Source organism: Ciconia boyciana, chromosome 3, assembly GCF_034638445.1.
Source record: "Ciconia boyciana chromosome 3, ASM3463844v1, whole genome shotgun sequence".
Lineage (NCBI taxonomy): Eukaryota > Metazoa > Chordata > Aves > Ciconiiformes > Ciconiidae > Ciconia > Ciconia boyciana.
The window spans coordinates 83,149,211-83,170,945 of NC_132936.1; the positions used below are offsets into that span (position 1 = coordinate 83,149,211).

The 21,735-nt window shown below is 41.0% G+C and overlaps 1 protein-coding gene across 6 annotated transcripts in view; it reads left to right on the forward strand.

Annotated features, from left to right (window-relative positions):
• The window catches only part of DISC1 (DISC1 scaffold protein), a 212,953-nt gene that overhangs the window by 24,480 nt on the left and 166,738 nt on the right, over positions 1–21,735 (forward strand). For all 6 annotated transcript variants that reach the window (XM_072856341.1, XM_072856342.1, XM_072856343.1 and 3 more), the window contains one exon: positions 433–502. In XM_072856341.1, the coding sequence (XP_072712442.1) occupies positions 433–502 (70 nt within the window). The remainder of the gene's footprint in view (positions 1–432; positions 503–21,735) is intronic.

Genomic DNA, 21,735 nt, shown 5'->3' on the forward strand with positions numbered 1-21,735 from the left:
TGCATATGCAAATTCTGGATTTGTTCTGTGCAAAACTCATATAGGCAAAAAATTGTTAGAATGGGCTCAAGAACACGGTGTTGAGTACAATATAGGAGTAGATGTCATGCTGACAGAATCCTCTAATAATCCTTACTTTGATTTATTCAAAGGGTGAAAAATATCCTATGATCACATGATGTCTTTTGCTTTTCAAGAAATATTGTTTGTTATTCTCTGTATGTGTTTGGACTAAAGCCATGCTTGGCTGAAGTAGCTGCAGTTCAGCAGACTTTCAAATAGGTCTGTCCATTTAACAAATGTTGGGCTTAACTCTCAAAATTGGGCTGTTCTAGTGATGTAGTAATCCATTAAATTTATTTTATATAGAGGTTAATAGTCTAAATAGTTTTAAATGCAACTTCTTCATAATTAACTTTTCTCTTTGCATAGATAAAATCCTTGATCTTACGGCTTCAGAGGCTTCAGGAAAAAGCAATAGAGGAAGATGACTATGATAGAGGTGAGAGTTGTCCCCCCCCCGACTGGATCATGCTGCCTTTTTTTCCCTTCTCCCTCATTCCTCTATTAATTTTATTTTATATTTGCTACATAGCAATGGTTAGGTGTGGAAGGCTAGTTCAATGAACTGTATTTATTCTGTTGTATGTTAGGAAACAAATTAAAGAAAGAAGTAGGTCAGCAGCAGGTAGCAACAGTTTTTTATTTTCTTGAGCCACATCACCATGTGGGAAGGTTGAAATCTGAATATCCACCATCTGGATCAGCTGTTTTGAAGCAGCATGACTTTAAAAAATGCAGAAATGAATGAAAGCTTTGAAAGGAGAAAGAACTGGCACTGGCAGACTGATTTGTTGCTTGCCACATTTAGTCATGACACTACAGCAGGGCTCAAACACAGAAATGAGGTCAGTAGCTATTATAATAAGTGAATGATACTGTCCTGTGGGATTAACTTGATGTCCGCTGAGTTGAATCAGAACCAGCTAGAGAATATGATGGTGATACAGCTGCTGGCAAATATCTGTATTTGAATAGTGCTTTTCCTTTCAAATGCCTTGGCACTTCTGATAAGCTCTGTGTGTGTGGGCATTAATAATTAGAGCATCTATTAACATGTATCTTGGGTTTCTTATTGTTTCCTGTTATGGTAGTCTGTGTTCAGGTACTCGTGTTTTGATAGTCTTGAGGGTCTAGATTAAATTCTTCCTGCTAGATCTGTCTTCAGTTGGGAAGCCCTGCAAATGTTTCAGCAAAATCTGCATGGGTACTTCAGAGAATAAGGCTGGAAAAAGATAGTTCCTTTCCTGCCACTTCTTTATTCTCAGCTTTTAGGGTGTCCTGGTTTCAGCTGGGATAGAGTTAATTTTCTTCCTAGTAGCTGGTATAGTGCTGTGTTTTGAATTTAGGATGAGAATAATGTTGATAACACACTGATGTTTAGCTGTTGCTGGGCAGTGCTTACACTAGTCAAGGACTTTTCAGGTTCTCATGCTCTGCCAGTGAGAAGCTGGGAGGGGGCACAGCCAAGACAGCTGACCCAAACTGGCCAAAGGGACATTCCATACCATGTGACATCATGCTCAGTATAGAAACTGGGGGGGAGTTGGCTGGGGGACAGCTGTTGCTGCTTGTGGACGGGCTGGGCATTGGTCAGTGAGTGGTGAGCAATTGCATTGTGCATCACTTGTTTTGTATATTCTTTTATCATTATTAAGTTTATCATTTTATCTTCCTTTGCTGTCCTGTTAAATTGCCTTTATCTTGACCCATGGGTTTTACTCCCCCCCCCCCCCCGATTCTCTCCCCCATCCTGTTGGGGGGGGAGGATGAGTGAGTGGCTGTGTGGTGCTTGGTTGCTGACTGGGCTAAACAATGACATAGGGGTTGGGGAGCGGTCAAACTTGTGGTTTGCCTTTCAAAACTAATGTGTGAAGCTTTGCAGTTGTACCATGCCTCTGTTTCCCTGCCCCCAAAGGTGTCCCCCAAGATTATTAAAATGTGTTTTAATAGTCTCTAGGGAGTAGGTGTGTAGCCGTTTTGCAAGAGTGGTTCTATTGGGCTTTTAAAGGCTCGCCTGTATGTAGGAGAAAAGTCTGCTACTGTCACAAGCTATTCTTTTAGTGTGGCATCTCCCAGTGGGGAAAACCTTTAGGTGCGTTAAAAGCTGAGGATGTTGTAGATATTCATGGGTTTAATCTCTGTCAAATAGACGTTATTGATGTGTATGCTTTACATGTGTAACACTCATAACTCTTCTTTTTAAGAGCCTGTGGGTTGAGTTCCCAGTTGGAGACTTCCCGACAGCTGTGTACTCAGTGCATGTGGTTCCCACAGATTCCAGCTGGGATTCTCTGGGCAGTCAGCCACCCTGACAGCAAGTATTTTAGTATATCAGGTGTGACATCTGCATGTGATGCCATGTAGTTGTTGACCACAGTGGAAAATGATGGCTTGTCTAACCTTGCACAGAAAGATCTTGTGTAGTTTTCCTGGGTGCTAGTCTTGTATCTTCAAAACAGGACCATCTTTCTGTTGACTGTCATTTTTTTCAGTTACCACCCTAGCTATCAGGGAGACAGCATGGAGGGTGGTTTGCAGAGTCTTGCATTAATTCCCCTCAGGAAAAGGGTCTGGCTGAAATGTGATTTCACCAGATGTTGTGGGCACAGCTTACAGAAAGCAGAAGTGTCAGCAGTACAAAGGTGGAGAGGAGCATCCAGAGGTGGTATTGCTGTTTTCTGTGCTAAGTCTGGCATATATAGACAGAAGCATTTGTCCTGATATGGGACTAGATACTGAGGGGCTTGAGAGACTTTGGTTTGGGTTCCTCCATCCCTTTGAAATCTATCTTCACACAAGTGTTTTCAGAAAATGCCACACTCCTTTGTGATACATGACCATGCATCCTTAATGTTATCAATTCCTAATTTTTGAGTCCTTGACCCACTTTCTGTCATACTGGTCTTTGTTCCTTTTCTGATAAAACTGTCAGCCAGATTTTTTTTTTTGTGACTACTTTTCATTATTTTCATGATATCTGAACTGGCTTCCTTTAGTTTTTCTGTTGTGAAACATGGGCAGTGTATCTCCAGGAAAAGGCTCACATGGAGAAGGTGTGGTGCTGCAAGAAGAATTAGAGCTGTGACCTTCCCTCCTCCTCTTGCGGCAGCAAGCTTTCCACCTTTGCTTTTAGAGCTACGTCGCTGCTCCTAGTGGAGAGCAAAGTATTGTCTGGTGTGAAGTGAAGTCTGAAAGCTTATTAAAGAGCTTACAGATTGGCCCAGTACCAATTTCTGTTCAAGTGAAGTCTGTAATTAGCCTTCTTTAAAGGGATCTTATTGCTAAATATTGCTAGCAGGGAACAGAATTGCTAAACATGCAGAGCTGTGATGTGGGGCATAAATGGAAATATCAGGGAGTGGGAGAAACTGACATGGTGTATGCGGAGGGCTGAGGACATTTTAATTATAATGCTAAAAAGAAAATTACTGTCCCTGTAATTTGGGGGGTGACTTTGAGTACGGAGCAAGTCCTCTGTTAAGAGCAGAACTGTTTTGAACTGGAGATCGTGGTAGTGCTGTGTGTGGTGGTAGCATGGATCTTGCTGATTTGGGAGTGCTGCAGAGGAAGGGGAGATCTCGTGTGATGTGGGTAGCTGCGAAATGCCCTGTACGTGGAAGAGGTGAGCAGAGGGGAAGGAGAGCAAGTGGAGGTGGGGTATGGTGGCTATACCCCAAATGGAAAACTAAATTGTCAATAAATACCTTATCATGTCTAACTGTGTTATTGCTTCAGTGGTAGAGGCTCTTCTCCAACTTCTACCATAGACAAGAACTCAAGAGATTTTCTGACTTTGGCTCTCTAAGGGCCATCCAGTCTTGCAGGAGAGGGCTCAGTTTTTAACAGCAGTTCAGTGGGAGGGAGGTGTGTTAGTACTTAAAACTCCTCAAAGTGCTCAGGACTGGTTTATGCTGTCTGACACTGAAAACTTGGCAACTTGAGGAAAGGCAAGCATCTACTGTCTGATACTGCTGCTTTCCTGCTCTCCAGAACCTTTTGAAAGCTCCCACAGTTTATAGTAACTTTTGAAATTGAAGTGTAAGTAAAGTGATGCCCCTACAGAGAGGGGAAAGTGATGCACTGGGTTTTTGGTTGTGGCAATGAGACTAGGAAATGGCACAGAAATAAAGGCAAGTTTTTCCCGCTACAAAGCCATGAACAAATACCTTGTTGCAAAGAGGTCAGGAATAAGGATATATTTGTTTTTCCCCTTTGCAGAAACACAGAACAGATGCTGGCTGCTTGGATGTGTTAGAGAATGTGCATGTTTTCCAGGTTCATGTTAATGAATTAGCATTTATTTCCCGAGCAGTTGATGATTTTTGTTTTTACGGGATATTTAAAACCACAACCCTCCATTGTTGTTTAGGAGAGAAGTGAACGCATGTTTAAATCTTCAGCTTGTTTCTTCCTAGTTTTTCCTTTCTTTAGATGAATCTATTTGCTCTGTCTTCCTCCTCCCCTCGAGCTTGGGAGGTGCACAGCAGAAATGGCTTTTGCTGTTGCTTGTTTACCTGTGCTGTGCCTTCTTAAAGACCTGCCTTGGCATGGTTAAGGTGTTGTTGCAGAGGAGCTTCAATCAGTCATTCAAGCAACTACACTTCCTATACTTTCTGGCAGTGCTATGTGTGTGGGGGGGGTATGTTTGTTGTGAGAGTGTTGGGGGGCTGCTTGGGGCAGAGGCCGCCCTCCCGTCCTATGTTCATGCTTATCTGCTAGAGGTCACCAAGCATGGTGCTGAGACCTGCAGGGTGCTCTCTCTTCATACTGTAGCAACCGTGGGTTGTTTAAAACACAGATGTTCCTTGGCTGTGAAATGTTTGTGTGAAATGCATATTCAGCAAGACAAATCTCCTTCTCAGTCCTGGTTTAATTTTAAATAGGAACTGTTAGGATGTTACATGTTTTATTGCTCATTCTGTGTTTGTAGGTGATGAAGTATCAGGAAGTAGCTTATTTTTTCTGTATTTACTTGTGGTCTCCTCTTGATGGCCACATTACTGTATATTTCAAAGCAGGTACAGTACCATGGGAATATGATAACAGTGTTTTGCCTTGCGTAGCATATAGTAAAAATTGGTCTGTTCTCCAAGGATCACTTGGAGTGTTGTCATGGCTCATTATTCATGATGGAGCTTGACAGCTCCAAGGTTAAACACACTGCTGAATACAGGAGGTAAAAAAAAAAAAAAGCAGCATATTTTTGTGTCTGTGGGAGTTGTGCTTGCAGTGGAAGCAAGTGTATTTTGCTCAGTACAAATCTGTTGCCCAAACATTTAAAAATTCTTTTCTTGTTCTTTGCTTCTTGAACTCTTCAACCTTCCTTGGTGCAAGGGGCAAATGGATTGGTAACTAAGTGTCAGGACTGAGTCTTGCTGCTGAACTCCACTAGTGGTTCACATGCCATCTTGTTACTCAGAAATAAGTTTCTGCAGAACTACTGATTTTTTTTTTTAATTTAACTTTTTAAAGAAGTTCTTGTATGCAGGAATGTGAGCGTATGGATTCACTGCTTGCAACTGGTAGGGATCAGTAACTTCCCTGTGCAATCAGATTATATTCAGAATTCAGATTCTCCAGTGAAGGTCGTTGAATAGATCAGAGTAACTCCTCCTCAGTCCAACATGGCAGCTAGAACATAGAAATCTTTATGATTGTCATGGCAAAGCCTATCCTATCTCGACAATGAAAATTCATGCTGTAAATACATTTAACATCATGTGAGCCTTCAGTTGTTTTAGTTGAAGTCTCAAAGCTTGAGCTATATGAGTTGGTGAGCTGCCATGGGCTTGTGCACTGCATGCTCTGCAGAAAAATAGTGTTTGTACGCTTTTTTTTTCCCCCCCCTCTTTGTTTGTGTTCTTTGAGACCTCTTCGTACCAATTGTCCTTTCCATGTATCAGGATCTGCAGGGCATTAAGGGCAGAACCCTGTGCTGTGTAGGAGTTGAGGAGTCTCATTTCACACATTTTCTGTTAATCACCAGTGTAGGAAGGGAAAGGAAAGGCGTTGTAGCAGTTAGCCTCCTGTACGTTTACACTAGAAGAGGTGCTGTTGCTCACTTGAACCAGCTATTTGTTTTAAGGCAACTGTAGAGAGAGAAAACAATAGAGCATAATGTTAAGTGATGTCTGAGTTGAAAATGTCATTTGTTAAATGGTATTCGGAGGGAGATCTTGGCTACTTCTTATGGTGGTACTTGCAAAAGCCGAATTGTGCAATAACCCCAAACTCCTGGCCAGGTGTATAGTAGTTTGGTCTTGCCAAATTTCTTTTTGCAGGGTAAACTGGAAAAATATTTTTAAGAGCTATGACTAGAAATAGCACTCTAACATTTGAACCAATTTGATCTTCAAACAGGTGGGTGGTGTATTTTGTTTTTTTTTTTCTTTTTTTCTGGAAGAGCTATTTGCAGATGAGGGTTGGATAGAATCCCTGCTTTACTGTATTTCTATTGAACTAAAATGCTTGCTTGACAGATGGCTGTTAGGACACAGAAATGAAGGCAAGTTGGCTCCTTTCTGAGGAAGGACAGTGACTTTGAGAGAGAAGCTATATCTGGAAATAACTCAAAAAACGTGTTACTTTATATTGTACTTGTTTCAGGATGGCGTGTACCTGTGGAATTAAAATCCTTAAACCTAGCTGTATATTGAGCAAAGCTCTGTATCTGAGGCTACTGGATAAATAGAAGGCAATGGATGCTGAAGGGGCAGAGCTTCTGTGTGAGACGGGAGACTACTGGGAGCTTGTAACTTGCAGTTGCAGGCCACTGAATTGGAAATGGGTTTGCGGTGGATGGGACAAATAGTGCTTTCTGTTGTGCTATACTGTCAGAGCCTTGTTTGGTCGTAAGCTTGTAGAAGCTTCCTGAAATCTGTGGGTAAGTCTTTTTGGGTTTCGTTTTTCATTTTTATGACTTTCCATTAAAGCTATTACGAGGATGGAGGGGGAGGGCTTATACAAATTCTCAAAACCAAATCTTGTTTGCATGGATCTTGTTTATCCTGTCTTTCTCTGACAAACTCAAATAACCTCCACAGAAAGTTTGGGTGGTTAAGGAAAGTAAGTGCTTATGTGAAGTATAACTTAGACTTAATTTTCCTTGCAACAAAACAGAAGCAGCACAAGCCTTGCAACTCTTCCACCTTGCCTGGGTTTCTCTGTTTAAGACACCAATCTGAAATGAAAAGATAAGATTTTTTTTTTTGTCCATATCCATTTATTGTTTGGTGTTAGCTGAAACTATGGACGAAGATGCTGTCATTCAAGTGCTTGGTCTTGGCTTCTGTCTACTAGCAGCAGTAATGACATCACCGTTTTTTTAATGCAGTCTATGTCAGGCTTATCCAGTTGCTATTGATTTTTTTTTTTTTTTTTTTAAAATCACATAATTGGGACAGGAGTTGAGCCAGTCACAATTTAAAGGTCTGAAACTCCTTATCTTAGTGTCAGGGAGACAGCTGGAAAACTGTCAGACTCTTTTTTTTTTTTTTTTTTCTTTTTTCTTCCCCCAGTACTAAAACAATATAGTAATAGCCAATGTTTATGAGGGCGAGGTCTGGTATACATTTCTGGGTACTTTTGCTTCTTGTATTTGCTTATTATATGTGTAGCACATGCATCTTCAGCAACTTCTTGAAACATTTTTGATGTGAACCCTCATTTTAGCCCAGTTGTTCAGTTTGCATAATGTCAGAGTGTGTCTTTGAGGTAGACGAAGATCTTGCTGTTGGTCTGCTTATGCCCACACATTGAAAATGCAGTTGTGTTTTCTGCATCCTTAATTCCTTAGCCAATATTGGAGAGGAAGCTGCTGTAGTCGTGCAGTATCTTGCTTAGACTGTGCAGCCTACATATTTTTTAGGAAGCGGTAGTATTTTGTGGGATTCTGCTATGCTCTATTATTTTAATCTTGGCCAGCATGAAGAGGTTGAGCTACATCTTGTGTTTCTGGAAGCTGCTTGACAAAAAGAAAATTGCTGAAGTTTTGGCATACCATGTGCTTGGAAGCTTTCTCTACTCCCAGCCATCTGCTGTCTAAAACTGACACCGCGGGCTACCCCTCCTATGATAGTTGGGCTCTATTTCTCAGTCCATGATGCAGCCAAGCTGTTCCCAGACAGCCTGGCTAGTCTTTTACAAACAAACAAGCAACGAAAAAATCAGAACAAAATAAGCAATTATGGATAATTTAAGAGCCTACTTGCTGAATTGCAGTTTGAAGCATAGAGCTCTGATGGGTGTAACTTGGGAGAAGTGTTGATATGCTATCTGGACAGTACCCACTGAGTGAGTGACACGGCTCTCCTGCTACCCAGCCCATCTGCTTACTTTGCACTTGCAAAATCATGCAGCCCAATTTTATATTCAGGACAGACTTATCTTTCCCTTGCTCTTTAGAAATATTAACTCCAGATAAGAAAATTGTCTTTCATTTGCACTGTGACCACTGGAGACAGTATGACTATTAATTCAACCAACAACTAGAAATTGATTTTCCTGCCCTTGTCTTACACTTCGGATATAAATATTTTAAGGGAGTGGGGGGGGACACCTGCTCTTTTTAATTATTGTCTGCTTAATAAATGACTGGACATGGACAGGAGCTTCTAGATGGCATGGTAATGTAACTTCTGTGTAATTGGGGGTTAAAAAGATGCTGAATGACCGTGACTACCATTTAAAAGCAAACATGAAAGTCTTCCAGTGCAAGTCCTCTGTGAGGAAGTGATAACGCTCCTTGCTGATTGCTGGGTGGTGTCTGGTCGAATTCTTTAATAGGATGCTTTTATTGGAGATCTCTGCAGACCTTCCATCACTTGCCAAACTCCTCTGCAAAGTGGGATTGCCTCAAGTCAATTAACTTCTCCTTTCTCCTGAGGTTTCCCTCCTGTCATCCCTCTCCACGTGCCCAGACCCAACTGCCCATGCTGGGGTGTGTTCATAGTTCTGCAGGCACGTCTGCCCTCTCCGACGCTTCCCTGCTCTGCCTTTGGCATATGCAAGCTTTTGTGCATTCCTTTCTTATCTTTAGCCTGTGGATGGTAAAAGTAGCAAATGTGCTGTTTCATGGACATCTTTAGTCCTCTTAGGACAGTGATAGGGTTGTGGCAATAAGCGTTAATCAAAAAGCTGAAGAGGGGAAATTTCAAATTCCTAGGACTCTTATACAATAACACGCGTTGGACAGAGTTAGTGAGTCTGTAGGAAATGCTGACAGTGGGAGAATCCAAACTGATGCCAGGTAACGTGAGTTTTAAACTTCTGCTGTTAATACCATCCTACCAGTCTAATACTAGTCAAGATTCTTGGTAGGTTTTGATTTGAGGAGTGGGAAGTGATTGGGACATCTCCATGCCCACTGAGATTTTTAAAGCATGAAAAAGTAGATGAAGTTAATAAGTTGGATTGGTTTGATGTATGGCAAAGTTGAACAAAAAGCAAAGTGAGGTGCTGTGAATCAGAGGCATAATTCAGACATGATGTTGGAACCAAATACAAATAAAGATCTACAGCCTTTTTGATTAGGTCATTGCAGAATGGACTGTTCATCTGTCTTATTTGTGGATGTTCATTCATGCATGCCTCTGGCTTTCTCAAGTGCCTCTATATGTCTCCCTGCTAATGGTAGCTCACTGGAGAAATAGCATCTTAGAGAAAAGGCTTTAATGTTTGGGTGCTAGAAGCTCTCTAGGGTTCATTCAACTTCTTGAGAAACTGTGTCAGCAGAAGTAAAGAGCAAAACCAATTTGGGTTTGTATGTGCCATGGCACCATACAAAGCATTTGTTGCATTGCACCAAGGTGTCGGAGACAGCGTTGCAGTGTGGAGCACCTGAGATAATGGTCTCAACAATAAGACCTGCCTGTAAATGAGTGGGTCTCTATCGGATTTATTTTTTTCCTGATGTGCTGTACCTGAAATATTTCTATGCTGTCCTAATATCGAACCCTAAACTTGGAATAGGTGCAGCTGACCTAAGATCTAGAATTACAATATCTAAATTTCAGACAATCTTGTTTCTAGTTTCCGCCTCTGCCTGAATAAACTTTCAAAAGGCATGTTGCAAGGAGGTACTAACTGATGTATCCTGAAAAGCTGGTGTATGTGAGGCATACTGAGTGAAAGCACACAGGAGGCAGAAGCTTGAATTTCACATGCATAACAATATAACTTCAATACTTAAAAAGTACTCTTGAATAAATATGTTTTATAACACTTGTCTAGCTCTAGGATTTCAGTTGTGCAAAAGATGTGGGAAATTTTTCTTTGTTTTCTTCCTGTTGTGTTGTGAGGCAGTCAGGTAAGATTAGTCTTGGACTATAGGCACAGGTGTTGACTTTTGTGAGTTAAATACAGTGATTTCTCAAGTATTTTGCAGGGCTACTATGACTTCCAGACAAGGTTTGTTACGGGGGGGGAAATATTTTTAGGATTCTGATCATAATCAGACAAGATTTTGGACACACCAGCTTGAGGAAGGGCTTGTATGCCTGTAATTTTGTCTTATTGTTCCAACTTAACTAGTTGACCTGGCTGCCTAGTTAGCAGGACAAGCCTTGTGCTACCTATTTCATACTGTTGTGGTAAAATGCGTTATAAGCAATGGTGTGGCATTGTGATGTATGTGAGGGGAAAAGCCAGTTCTAGCTTCCTTTACAAAATGGTAGACTCCATGCTTACCATTGAAACTTCACAGTGAGAATATGACAGTTGCTTCTCTAAAAATGTCAGCTTGGTTCTTTGCAGTAGTTGATAATTGATAATATCAAGTTACAAGTTTTACCTGCTTCATTACATCTGAATAACCAAGAGAACACGTAGATAACTAATATCACTGACTAGGAAGGGTTTCTTTTTATGAAAAAGAAATACTGATCATGTGTTTAGAAAACTGGAAATTCACAAGCAAGTAGTTTGGAATTTCCCATTATGCATACCAATAACAGTGAAAGAAATGTTGCTGGAACGAAAAATACTGTCGGAGACTTCTGGATGAACTGTTATTACCAAACAAAGTTCATAGGTGTAGCAAGTACTGGGGAAACTATTTTTTCAGTTTTGTTTTCAGCTAGCAGGTGTCTTGGAAAACACTTTTTAAAGGTAAAGTTATCTATTTACTATTAAGGCCATTTAAATTTGGAAAACTAAACTGAAAACATTTGTAGCTGAAGAGTACATAATTTGGCTGCAGGATTTCTTCTGAAAGCACAGGTGGAAAAGGTGGTATCACTAAATGGTGTGACTTTTTCATCTTTAGTTTTCCTTACAGAGATGAAGATCAGCTATGCAATCACACCAATGATCTGTCACTTTTAGAATTGTACACATTTTGAAATGAATCCTGGCATCAGAAAAAGGCATATGAATAGGGGTGTGAATATCGGTGTAATTCTTGAACTTAATTCTACTTTATCTGTTTATGGAGTAATTATTTTTAGTCCTAAGAGTTTTATAGTTTTAAAGTAAAGTGTATTGTTTGGGGTTTTTTTAACCATACAACCTATAAGGGAATTTTTCTTGTGTTGTCAAATGCATATGAAATGCTCTCATGGTGGTGTTTGTTTTTTTTAAATAAAGGAAATGTTAAAGGTGGTTCACTATTTTCATATTTCACCAATGAAACTTTCCTCTCTTCATGTCTGGTTCCCTATGTTTATGGCTTGAGGTAAGAATTTCACTAATATGTAATTAATTTTTCAGGAAAAATGTAAGGCAACCCTCTAAATATGTACAGATACACCGTGTTATCCACTGAGGATGTATTCCCAAACAGTATGTTACTTAGCAATGTGATGGATAGCAAAACATTTTTTTTCCCCCAGAAAAATTAATATAAGGGGGGGCTTTTGACATACAGTATAATTTCACAGGAACAATATAGATGATATGGCAGATAGAGTTGCAGAAAGAGGACCATCAGCCTCATCAGGTGAAGGAGGTGCTTGCTTTCTGGAATGGATTGCTGTTTTGAGAGCTCTCTTCTGCTTCAGCTGTGAGGCTGCATACATAGCATTGCGCTTTTCTGTCCTTCACCCTTAATTTGCTTTATTCTGAATAATTTCAGAAAGGTCATGAAAATGTAAATGTTCAGAAGGAGGCAACACGAACTCTTCCAGTAGAAGACTTGCATAAAGCCTTCAGTCTCAGGTGAAGCAGTTGAGAGCTTTAAGAATGGCAATCCTTTCCAAAAAGCCAGCATTTCTTTCAGCTGACCATGCTCCTGTTCCCATTGTGCATCTCCATCTTCCACATCGTATATACAGTCCCTCTGAACTTGAATGATATGTATTCAAGTCCCTGCATGTATCTCCCCTGCGCTACATCAGTTCTTAAGGGAAAAAAATGCTTTGTTGTCTGCTCACCAGAGCCATTTCATCTGTGAGACTGATGGCAGCTTGTGGAGCAGGATATTGAATGATTGCTGATGGAATGCTAAAATAATGGAGAGAAATGGCAGAGGCAGTAGGGTCTTGCAATACAACATAAACCATGTTTGGTTTCTTCTGAATAATCTCACAAACCATTGGTCTGTCAATGCAGTCTTCTCGGTCTATGTTTGTTGGCTATGGTACTGCATTGACTGGTTTGATCATGCTTTGGTTGGGCCTGGCATTCAGCAAATTGGGGTAGATTTGAGCATCAAGGCCCTCGTTAGAAAAGAGAGGAGAGGGGGTCTAGGTGAGAGCTATAGGTCTGTGGTCATGTGTGCACTGGAGGACATGGCAGGATTTGAGCATCTCTTAGGATTATGGGAGGAGAGGAAATTCTTTAGCCAGGAAGCATGGTTTAACATCAAGTTTAAATCTATGGGCTGAGTGAAGTCCTATCTATAGCTCAGCACTGGATGGAGGTGGTAACTTATTTTCATCTCTAAATGAGGTCTAAATTATGAGGCAATGTCACAGCAGGCTTCAGGAAGGGAAACTTTGGAGTTGAGTTGTAGGAAATCATCAGTACAATTGGATTTTGTGGAGGCAAAGAAGAGTTTAAGAAGCTTTAAGACTGCAATGAATCAGGCCTGCATAAACTGCAATGTACATGACTCCTATTTGTTAGAGCTCAAATAGCTGAGGGTGTGGTTCTGCCCCCAAAATGACACTGAAATGTTTTACCAAAGTTTTTGTTGTTGTTGTTTTTTTTTTTGTTGTGGTGTGGTTGTTGGTTTTTTTTTTTTTCTTCTTTTAATGTTTTGACCTTCACCTGCTCAGTCTCAAGGGTATGGGTGACTCCTAGTACTGGCAAATAGTCTGGTGGTGTAGTGGAATGACTTTCAGCTGGTACTCTGCACTGGGCTGAAGCTGTGCTCTTTTCAGTATGAATCCTGAGTGACAGCGAGAACTTTCTCAATGGGAGTCATCTGAAATTAAATGACTCTCTTAATGATGAGCACATTAGGAATACAGAGAGAAAAGTTTCCTGCTGTACGCCATAATGTAGTGCAAAGCCTACTAGTGGGGTTTATTGCTGAAAAATCCTCATCTATCAAATACCATTCAAGGGGAACAATTTCTCAATCCTTAATCTGAGCAAGAGTTAAACTGGTGAACTGGAAGCGGAAAGCTCAATAGCGCATTAGTAATTCTACTGTAGTCTTGTGTTTACAGGTTTAAGAAAGTAGCTCTGGTGACTTAAGGGTGCTACACTGATCCCGACCTTCTCCAAATGTGTACAAGCAGTATCTGCTACTCTATATTTGTAGGCCAAATATCATGCTGCTTTGCCCAAGTTCATAGAGAATCTGCTGTCCTGTCCTTTCAAAGAACAAAATAAGACAAAAAAGCTCGGCTCTTTTAAGTGCACAGCACTAATTAAAATTTGAACCCAAATTCATATTGAAGTGCAGGGGGTGTACTGGTTTGAAATATTTTAATTATGACCATTCCTTGCTGGAGAAAACACATGTGAGCAAGAGCTGAAATCTCCCCAGTCACGGGCAGGCTTCAACAGCTGGTTATTCTGGTGCCATCTAATAACAAGAATGAAACTAGTGAGGAGTTTTGAACAAAGAGGTTCCAGTCATGCTGTGTCACCTGCCTCGCAGGACCTAGGGCAAGAAGAGTCAAGATGTATAAGTGGTTTTAAAAAAAATAAAATAAAAAAATTAAATTTTTCATAATGTTGTATAAAATGACAAGATCTTCTAGGGAAAGAAACGCTGAAGATGCTGAGGAGGACAAAGAATGAGAAATATTTGGGGAAAAAAAAAAACAAAACTGAAGTAGAATTATTCCAGAATTAAAATTTAATTCTGTTTCAGAGCACTGTGCCTGCAGAAGCACTGCTACTGGAATAGCTTTCTGATATTAATTATTCTGCCATCACAAGTCTGTTCATGTCTGCCTGTAGATAAGTCTTCTGAGTTTTGTGCAGTTTTATATTTCCTGTGTCGGGTGCTTTTTTTTCCACCTGTAACTCCCAAGACTTGTAACGAGGAATAACAGCATCCTACTGGATCCTGTGTATTTCATTTAATGACTCTTACATTTCTTTTGGACATTTTCAAAAGCAATCATGCAGTTCCAAATAAGAAGGAGGAGAGAAATTTGGCAGAGGAACAAATAATCTTCATTCCCCATGTCATGCACTGTATTCGTGCTATTATCAAATGTCTTAATTTTTTTCATTTATGTGCTACTTTGCTTGTTGGTTGAACCTGCCTTTTATTGTACACAAGAGGTGTTTTTCTCTTCCCTCCTCCTGCTTTCAAAATACTTAGGCTCTGCTTACCGATAGGTGCTGTATTGACCAACCCATTTGTCTGACTATTTAGGGGCAGCCTTACATGCTCAGCAAAACTTTCATTGCTATTACTTTTCTTGGGGCAAAAAAAAAAAGGTGGGGGGGAAGCCCTTTCCTTTTAAATCAAGCCAAGGAGAAGGCAAGGCTGCATGTCTGTGTGTGAATGGCTAATGCCTCCCCAGTGTAAACAGATGGGAGTTACTCAGTGTGGGCAGCAAAGCAGCTGAGCTGTATTTGACTTACTTTCTTCTCTTGTGGCACACTTATTTGTTGAATGCAGGAAAACAAATTATTCGTTATGTCAAAAACTGTGAAACGAAACTTTTTTTTGTGTGTTGAAGTGTCGGGAAAAATGCTGCTTTTGTTCAGATGAGGAAAAAAAATGAATTCAGTTCCTATCCAAGTCAGAGCTCAGTTATGTGACGGCTACAGGAGGTGTAGGATGTGTAAGGGCTGGAGTCGTGCAGGTGGGATACACAGCAGGCCTGGTTCTGCTGGACAAGCATCCCCTGGGTTGTAACTTTAAGGAAGCAAACTTGGACTTCCACTTCAACAAGCCTGTGGCGAGAAGTTTCTTGTACCTGTGTGTGTACTCCTGTAGGGACTGTGCTATTAGTGGTGTCAGCCATAATTCCCTGGCCTCCATTGTGTGCAAGCAACAGTCTCGTGTCTCCTGTCTCTCTGGAGTTAGAAGCCAAGTCTGCCTCACATGCTGTGCCTGCTTTAATTTGTCTACAAGCCCTATTTTCACTGCTTTAATTTTATAGTTTATAATTGCTTAATAGAAACTTCTTTGTGAATTATCTCTAATTGTTGTTCAGAGTGAATGCTGTTAAGAGCAACTAATAATGAACTTAATGGTTGCCTACAGAATTGATTTTTATTTCAGAAGTTAGGATGGGTGGAAAACTAGTTCTTTAGAGAAGCTTACCCTCCTTGCTCAGAAAAGCTTTCCCAGCTTTCTTTCCTAAGAGGCAGCCTTTCTTCTATTTCTGTTAGAAAAATGAACTTTTGTGCTCCCATTTTCCCACTCTGGAGTTCAGCGTGCTGCTTGGCCTCCTCTGCACATACCCAAGTTATTTCTATCTGTAACAGATGTGGGCAGGTCGGTAGCTTGTGTACCTTCCCCACTGCTGGAGCAGGGATCCTGGAAGCTAGAGTGTTCTTAGCCAAGATAGATGTGGGTGTGTTTTCATTTTTTTCATGTAAGGCAGATGCCGGTGGGGTTCATATTTCTTTGTCTGTAGGAAGATGTAAAGAGTCGCTGCTTGCATGGTTGGTTGTTCAGGTATGTGTAGTTGATGCAGGTTATTAGTTCTAAGGAACGTCTTCTTTCTCATGCTTTTTTATATGATCTTAATTTCTTTTCCCCCATCCATTACAAAGATACACTGTATGTCTGCCTAAAATTACCAAAGTCCATTTTTAATATTAAAGATTTATCTGTCATGTAATGCAACAGGACACGCTGTTCCTGTTATCTCCGATGCCTACCTAAAGGAAATATTGCTAAATGTTACCTGTGGTGCAGAATTTCTTGAAGTACCCTTGGGAAAGCAAAGAAAGCATTTATACAGCCCTGGTAGGCAAACCAGAAAGGCTACCTATACCAAAGTACACTGGATAACCTTTGGAAAAATCAAGAAAACAGTGTGAAATACTGGAATTTTTTTTTTTCAATTCTCATCTGCAGGCCAATTGATTCTTGACAGTTGGAGGTCTTTTTTTGAAGTGATGTATAGCACACAAACCTATCATCTCAGCTTCCAAGCTTGCAGACAGAAGATACTGGGGCCAGCTAAAGGTCACAGAAAATACCAATCGCCCCTTCTATGCAAAGGGGTTTAAAGCAACAACCAACTTGCAGAAGAGAGATACAGGGAGGCTGGGTTTTTCTTGATGTTAATATTCTGCTCAACTAAGATTAACTAACTGCTGCAGATTTCTTTTGAAGGTTAGGGTGAAGCTGTAGCAATACTTATTTCTAGTCAGAGAATGTTGTTCTTGGGAGCTCAGGGTAGGGTCAAAAAGTTGAATGAGTATTTCATCACTGCCAGCTCTCACGGATTTATGACTATCCTGCCTCCTACCAGTGAGGAGGCCAACTTGGCACTGGATTGATCTACTTCCTGTAGATGTGGGATATATGTAGCAGTAGTATGTTGTGTTCAGTGCCTTACTTGCCTGTGCATGGTCTTTGTGCAGGTGATGCTCTTGACATGCTTGTTTTTAAATTGATATTTAAACAGCCTCTTCCTTATTGCTCAGCTACTTCTAAGCACAGGCAGCTGCTTGCTACTGAAATCTGTGGGAATGACCGTAACGAAAAACGGAGTGTTGATTACCAGGGTAACCCCAGTGGGAAATACAAATCTATTGGAACTGCTGTCCCCGGGCATATTCTGTCCTCTGCAGTTTTGCACCTGTTTGTTGAGAAATAGGCTGCTTGGGGTTCCTTTTTGGCAAAAGGGCTAAAAAAGTGGTTATTCTTTACTGCCTTACCCTTGGCTATGGGGAGTTGCCAGGGCTCCTACTGTGCAAATTCATCCCCAGCAGATGCTGTTTTAAAAATGAAGATTTCCAGTCTTTCAGGCATGGTAATTGTGCACAAAGAAGAGTGCATCCTGCATGCACAGGGCAGTATGAGGAACTTAGTGACTGTAAGGCAAGAAGCTTGCTTCCTTGTGTCTCCCACTCTTATGTTCTCTGTTCCCATGCCCTCATCTTCCAACATTAGGATATCTCCTAGCAGTAACTTTTCTTCCCTCCACTTCATGTTTTAGGAAGGTGCTTGGCAAGTGTCTTTTGTCTCCTCCCCTGAGTTACAGGTTCTTCCTCTCCTGTGCCCTTCTTATCTATTTATTCAGCCAGCAGGCTTCATTAGCCTGTACTGCTGCTGTTTCTGCCTGTCACCTGGTGAGCAGGGCTTGAATTTGCACCTCACCTGCTAATTGTGGACCCCTGGGGGTGGTGGTGGATATTATCAGCCTGCTGCTGTGTTGTGTTTCTGTGGTGGTAACTGTCCTCTGGGCTGCAGGCTTAGAGCTGGTGCAAAAGAGTCACTCTGCTGCCTCCCTGTAATCTGAAGTCAAGGTGGGGGCACGATGACAAGGTGCATCTTCCTTGTCCCTTTCTCTCAATGAGTTAATTTTCACCAGACTGGAAAGCTATTGACCTCTTCTTCCCAGGTGGCGTTTCCCTGCATTCCTTTATTTGCAGCAGCCCCCCAGGAGCCTGAGGAACAACAGTTCATGTATGAAAGGAGCTGGAGGTCAAGCCACTGTGCTCTTTAGTATGGGAGGGAGCCTCACACAGTGTATCTGCTTGCAGCAAAATGAGATGCTGGTGGTTTGAATCTGTGCCCTCTGGAAGCTAGCAAAAAGGATTTGGGTGGTGGTGGTGTGTGTTTGTGTGTTGTTTTTCTGCTGGCTGTGAATGGTTTGGGTCAGACTCTGCAAGGCCATCCTTGGCTCCTAATGAAGTTCCCTGTCCCTTCCTGAGGCTTCTCTATGCGTGATTGCAGGAGAAGAATTCTGGCAGGAAGGCATAATGGGAAGAGGCTGGGTTAAACTTACCCTTTGCTGTCCTGGTTTGTTGGGAGTGAGAGAGCAACACCGTACTTCTGGCTTGCTCTTTGCCTGTACCTTTTCTCCTTGGGCTTGTCAGAGCTTCCCATTTTGGAAGAACAGTGGGATTTTTTTTTTTAAGCAAATATTTACATTGAACCGTATATTTTTTGCTTTCTCTTTTTCCCAAGAGATGGTGAAGGATGCATTAAACATCTGGTCTCAAATACTCTGGCTTTCTCCTAGCTTTCTTCCTGCTTTCTGTTATTTCCCAGCCTAACCTCTCACCTCAGATCGCATTCCTCAAAACCTCTCTGCCCACTGTCTGCAGTCATTGTCTTTTATGCTTTCTGACATACCTTCTACTGCACCTGGCAACATTTGCACCTTCTTAATCATTTGCATCGCTGTTCCTTTCTTTCTTTCCTCTTTCTCTGTTTCTGTTGGTCCCATGCAGTCACTCTTCCTGCCCCCGGTATCTCCAGGAAATTCCAAGGCTACCTTTAGTATGGGAGTGGAGCACCCGTATTGAGCTATCATGGGACATCTCCGCTGACCTGGCTCCTGAAAGTCACACATATCTTTGTTTCTTCCTTTCCAAGTTGCTGCCTGGAGCTAAAGCTGCTGGTGGTCTGATTGCTTCCTTAGTCCCCACGAGATGGCAGGCATGCTGGCAGCCTGCAGGTCTGGGGTTCAGCTGGAGTCGCCCCTTCCTCTAACCACATTGGGTGAGCTTCACACCCTGCCCTGATGAGAGCCTCGTGGCCAGCCACCAACAAGATTTTAATCCTGTTTCAATCCTTTTTGGCCGAATTTGAGGAAATCTGTACTCATTTCACAGCTAGGGCTCATTGTTAGTGGATTTAGGTAAATAAGCCAAAGGCTTGTTTATCTGTGAAGAAAATAAAGCCAAGCTAGGAAAGGAGATGAAGACGTAGTGCTAGAGGATATCTTAATATATAAATTTCTTAATCCTTTCCTTAGAAAATAAGTAATTTAAAGGGTCAGGTTAAGTATAAGGACAAGTGGTGGTTTGTTTGGTTCCCAAAGGAAGATTTGTGAAACTGGATGGAGTGACCAGGAATGTCTGAATTGGACAAGAGATATTTTTGCTACTTTATAAGATATTTTATTTCTAACTTTTTGGAAGTTTCATGTTAATTCTCTTGTGTAATAACAGTGGAGGAAGAAGGAGACTATAAATTAGAATGATGATAGTGCAAATTCAGCAGCATTGGGGAGAACTGTAGAATTTATTTGAAAAAATAAAAAAGGCTTTTGATCATCAGTGAAGCTCAGTAACAGCGATATAATGTAGGAGACAAGGTAGTTGTACAAAAGGAAATAGTCTATAAGCGTTTTCTGAAAGAATAACATTCAGACTTTTACTTTCTTTAAAACTTTATGTAAATACTTTGTTGCCTTTTTTTTAAATTATACTCTTTCATGTATTTGACACGTTACCTATTGTACCTGATTGCACCTTCTTAATCTGTTTAAAAAAGTATTTCTGGAAGAGGTTTTGGAAACTTAGCACAATGGAATTTTGTTTGAGCGTTTATTTCTTAATGCTCTTCATAGCTTAATTGCATTAAGTATAGGATATTGCAGCCTGGTAATTCCTGGAGCCTGCTGAAGAGATCTGTAGGATTTCCCGGCACCAGAAGCGTGTGCAGCGTTCCAGAGGCTGGCAGGCTGCCCCTGTAGGCCTTTCTCTCCATCCTTTGAAATGTTGAAACATCCAGTTGTCACTGCTGCAGGCAGGATCCTGTGCTGGATGGATCTGAGTCTGATCTAGTCTGGCAATTCTTGTCACTTCAAGACTGAAGTTTCTTGTCACTTTGTTTCTTCTGCTGGTGTAATATGCCCATGTTTTGTTGTATGTACTTCTGTGCTGCTGGATTGTGCTTGGAAAGGTATAAGGTACCGTCTGTAAACTTTTCTTTCCAGTCCTTTTATTAAAAAAAAATCACACATTTTTCTTCCACAATTTAGGCTTGTAAAACCACTCCAGCCTGCAAATAGGCTGTGCGCCTGAGAATCCACTGTCTTCAGTGGATATCAGATTCTTTATATTTAGATTATTAAATATGGATTTTTAAGCTTTCACCTCTTCAGGTAGGAGACAGCTGGCCAAGGGCAAATTTTATTTACACAGTAATGTTTTTATTTGATGAAGTTTCAAAGTAAACATAAATAACATTCTCCAGAATGGGGGGGGGGTTATTGTATTGTGTTAATGCAGTTACAGTTAAAGCATCCATATCTCAAGGGGCATTCGTCAAACACGGTGCTTTGTTAACCTAAAGGTAAAAGACTGCAAAATGATATTTCCTGTCCGTTACTGAACAGCTAGAAAACAAAGATCTTTGAGACTAATTTTGTTTTCTTCTGGATGTGCTTTATTGCAGCTGCTTGCAATGTAACATTGTGATGCTGCCATCATAGTGCTTGTCACTGAAGAAACCTGCAATTCCATTATGGCTTTTTAAGGTCTTGATAATGTTGTTATTGAGTATCTTTGAATAACTAGTTGAACTTGACACACTTAGGAAACGTGCCAGAGGGTAAAACAAACATCGCTCCCATTCTTGCATGTGGCAGTGAAGAGGTCTGTGAAGAGTGCCACCCTGTCCCTTGGCCAGCTTCCAGCCTCCCCTTCCCTGTGGAAATGAAAACCTCTGAAAGGAGTATGTTACCATGCTATGCCAGATCTTTTTTTTTTTTAATGGAGCAATAATGCTTTGAAAGAGACACATGTGGCTTCAGATATCTGTACTGTATCTCTTACAGTACTAATTGACAGGATGGCCTGGTTCTGTTATTAATGTTGATGATGTTATAATTTCCATTAGCCTCATTCTGGAGACATGCAGGTAGTTAATATTTATTCTGTATCTTAGGGACTGGTTAACTTTTTGTTTCTTTAACAAAAAGTTGTTTCTTCTTGATTTAATCTAAAGCTTGCTTAGGATGCACACAGTTCTTAGTTATATTCAGCTGGCACCTGGGAAATGTAGTAAGCCTAAGCAGCTTTGCAACAAATCCAGAAGCCCAGTGCTTACAGTCAGAGCACTGATTGCACACTACGGTGAGAAAGGTCCTTGTTGTTTGGTTTTTTTTTGCTTTTAGAGTCCAGTGTGTAAAATCTTTCTACTATTCTTCCCAGTAACTGCAAAATTTCTTCCAGACTTGTCTTGATACAGGATCTGAATTTTATGTGCTAGTGTTCAATTTTTAATCTTTCATTAATAATGGAAACTGAGAGTGCACTGAGTTGTGTATGAATCTCCTTTGGATTAATGTAGTGGGATGAGGTGAACCTGATCATCTTCCTCCTTCTTCTCTTCTGTCATTGTGC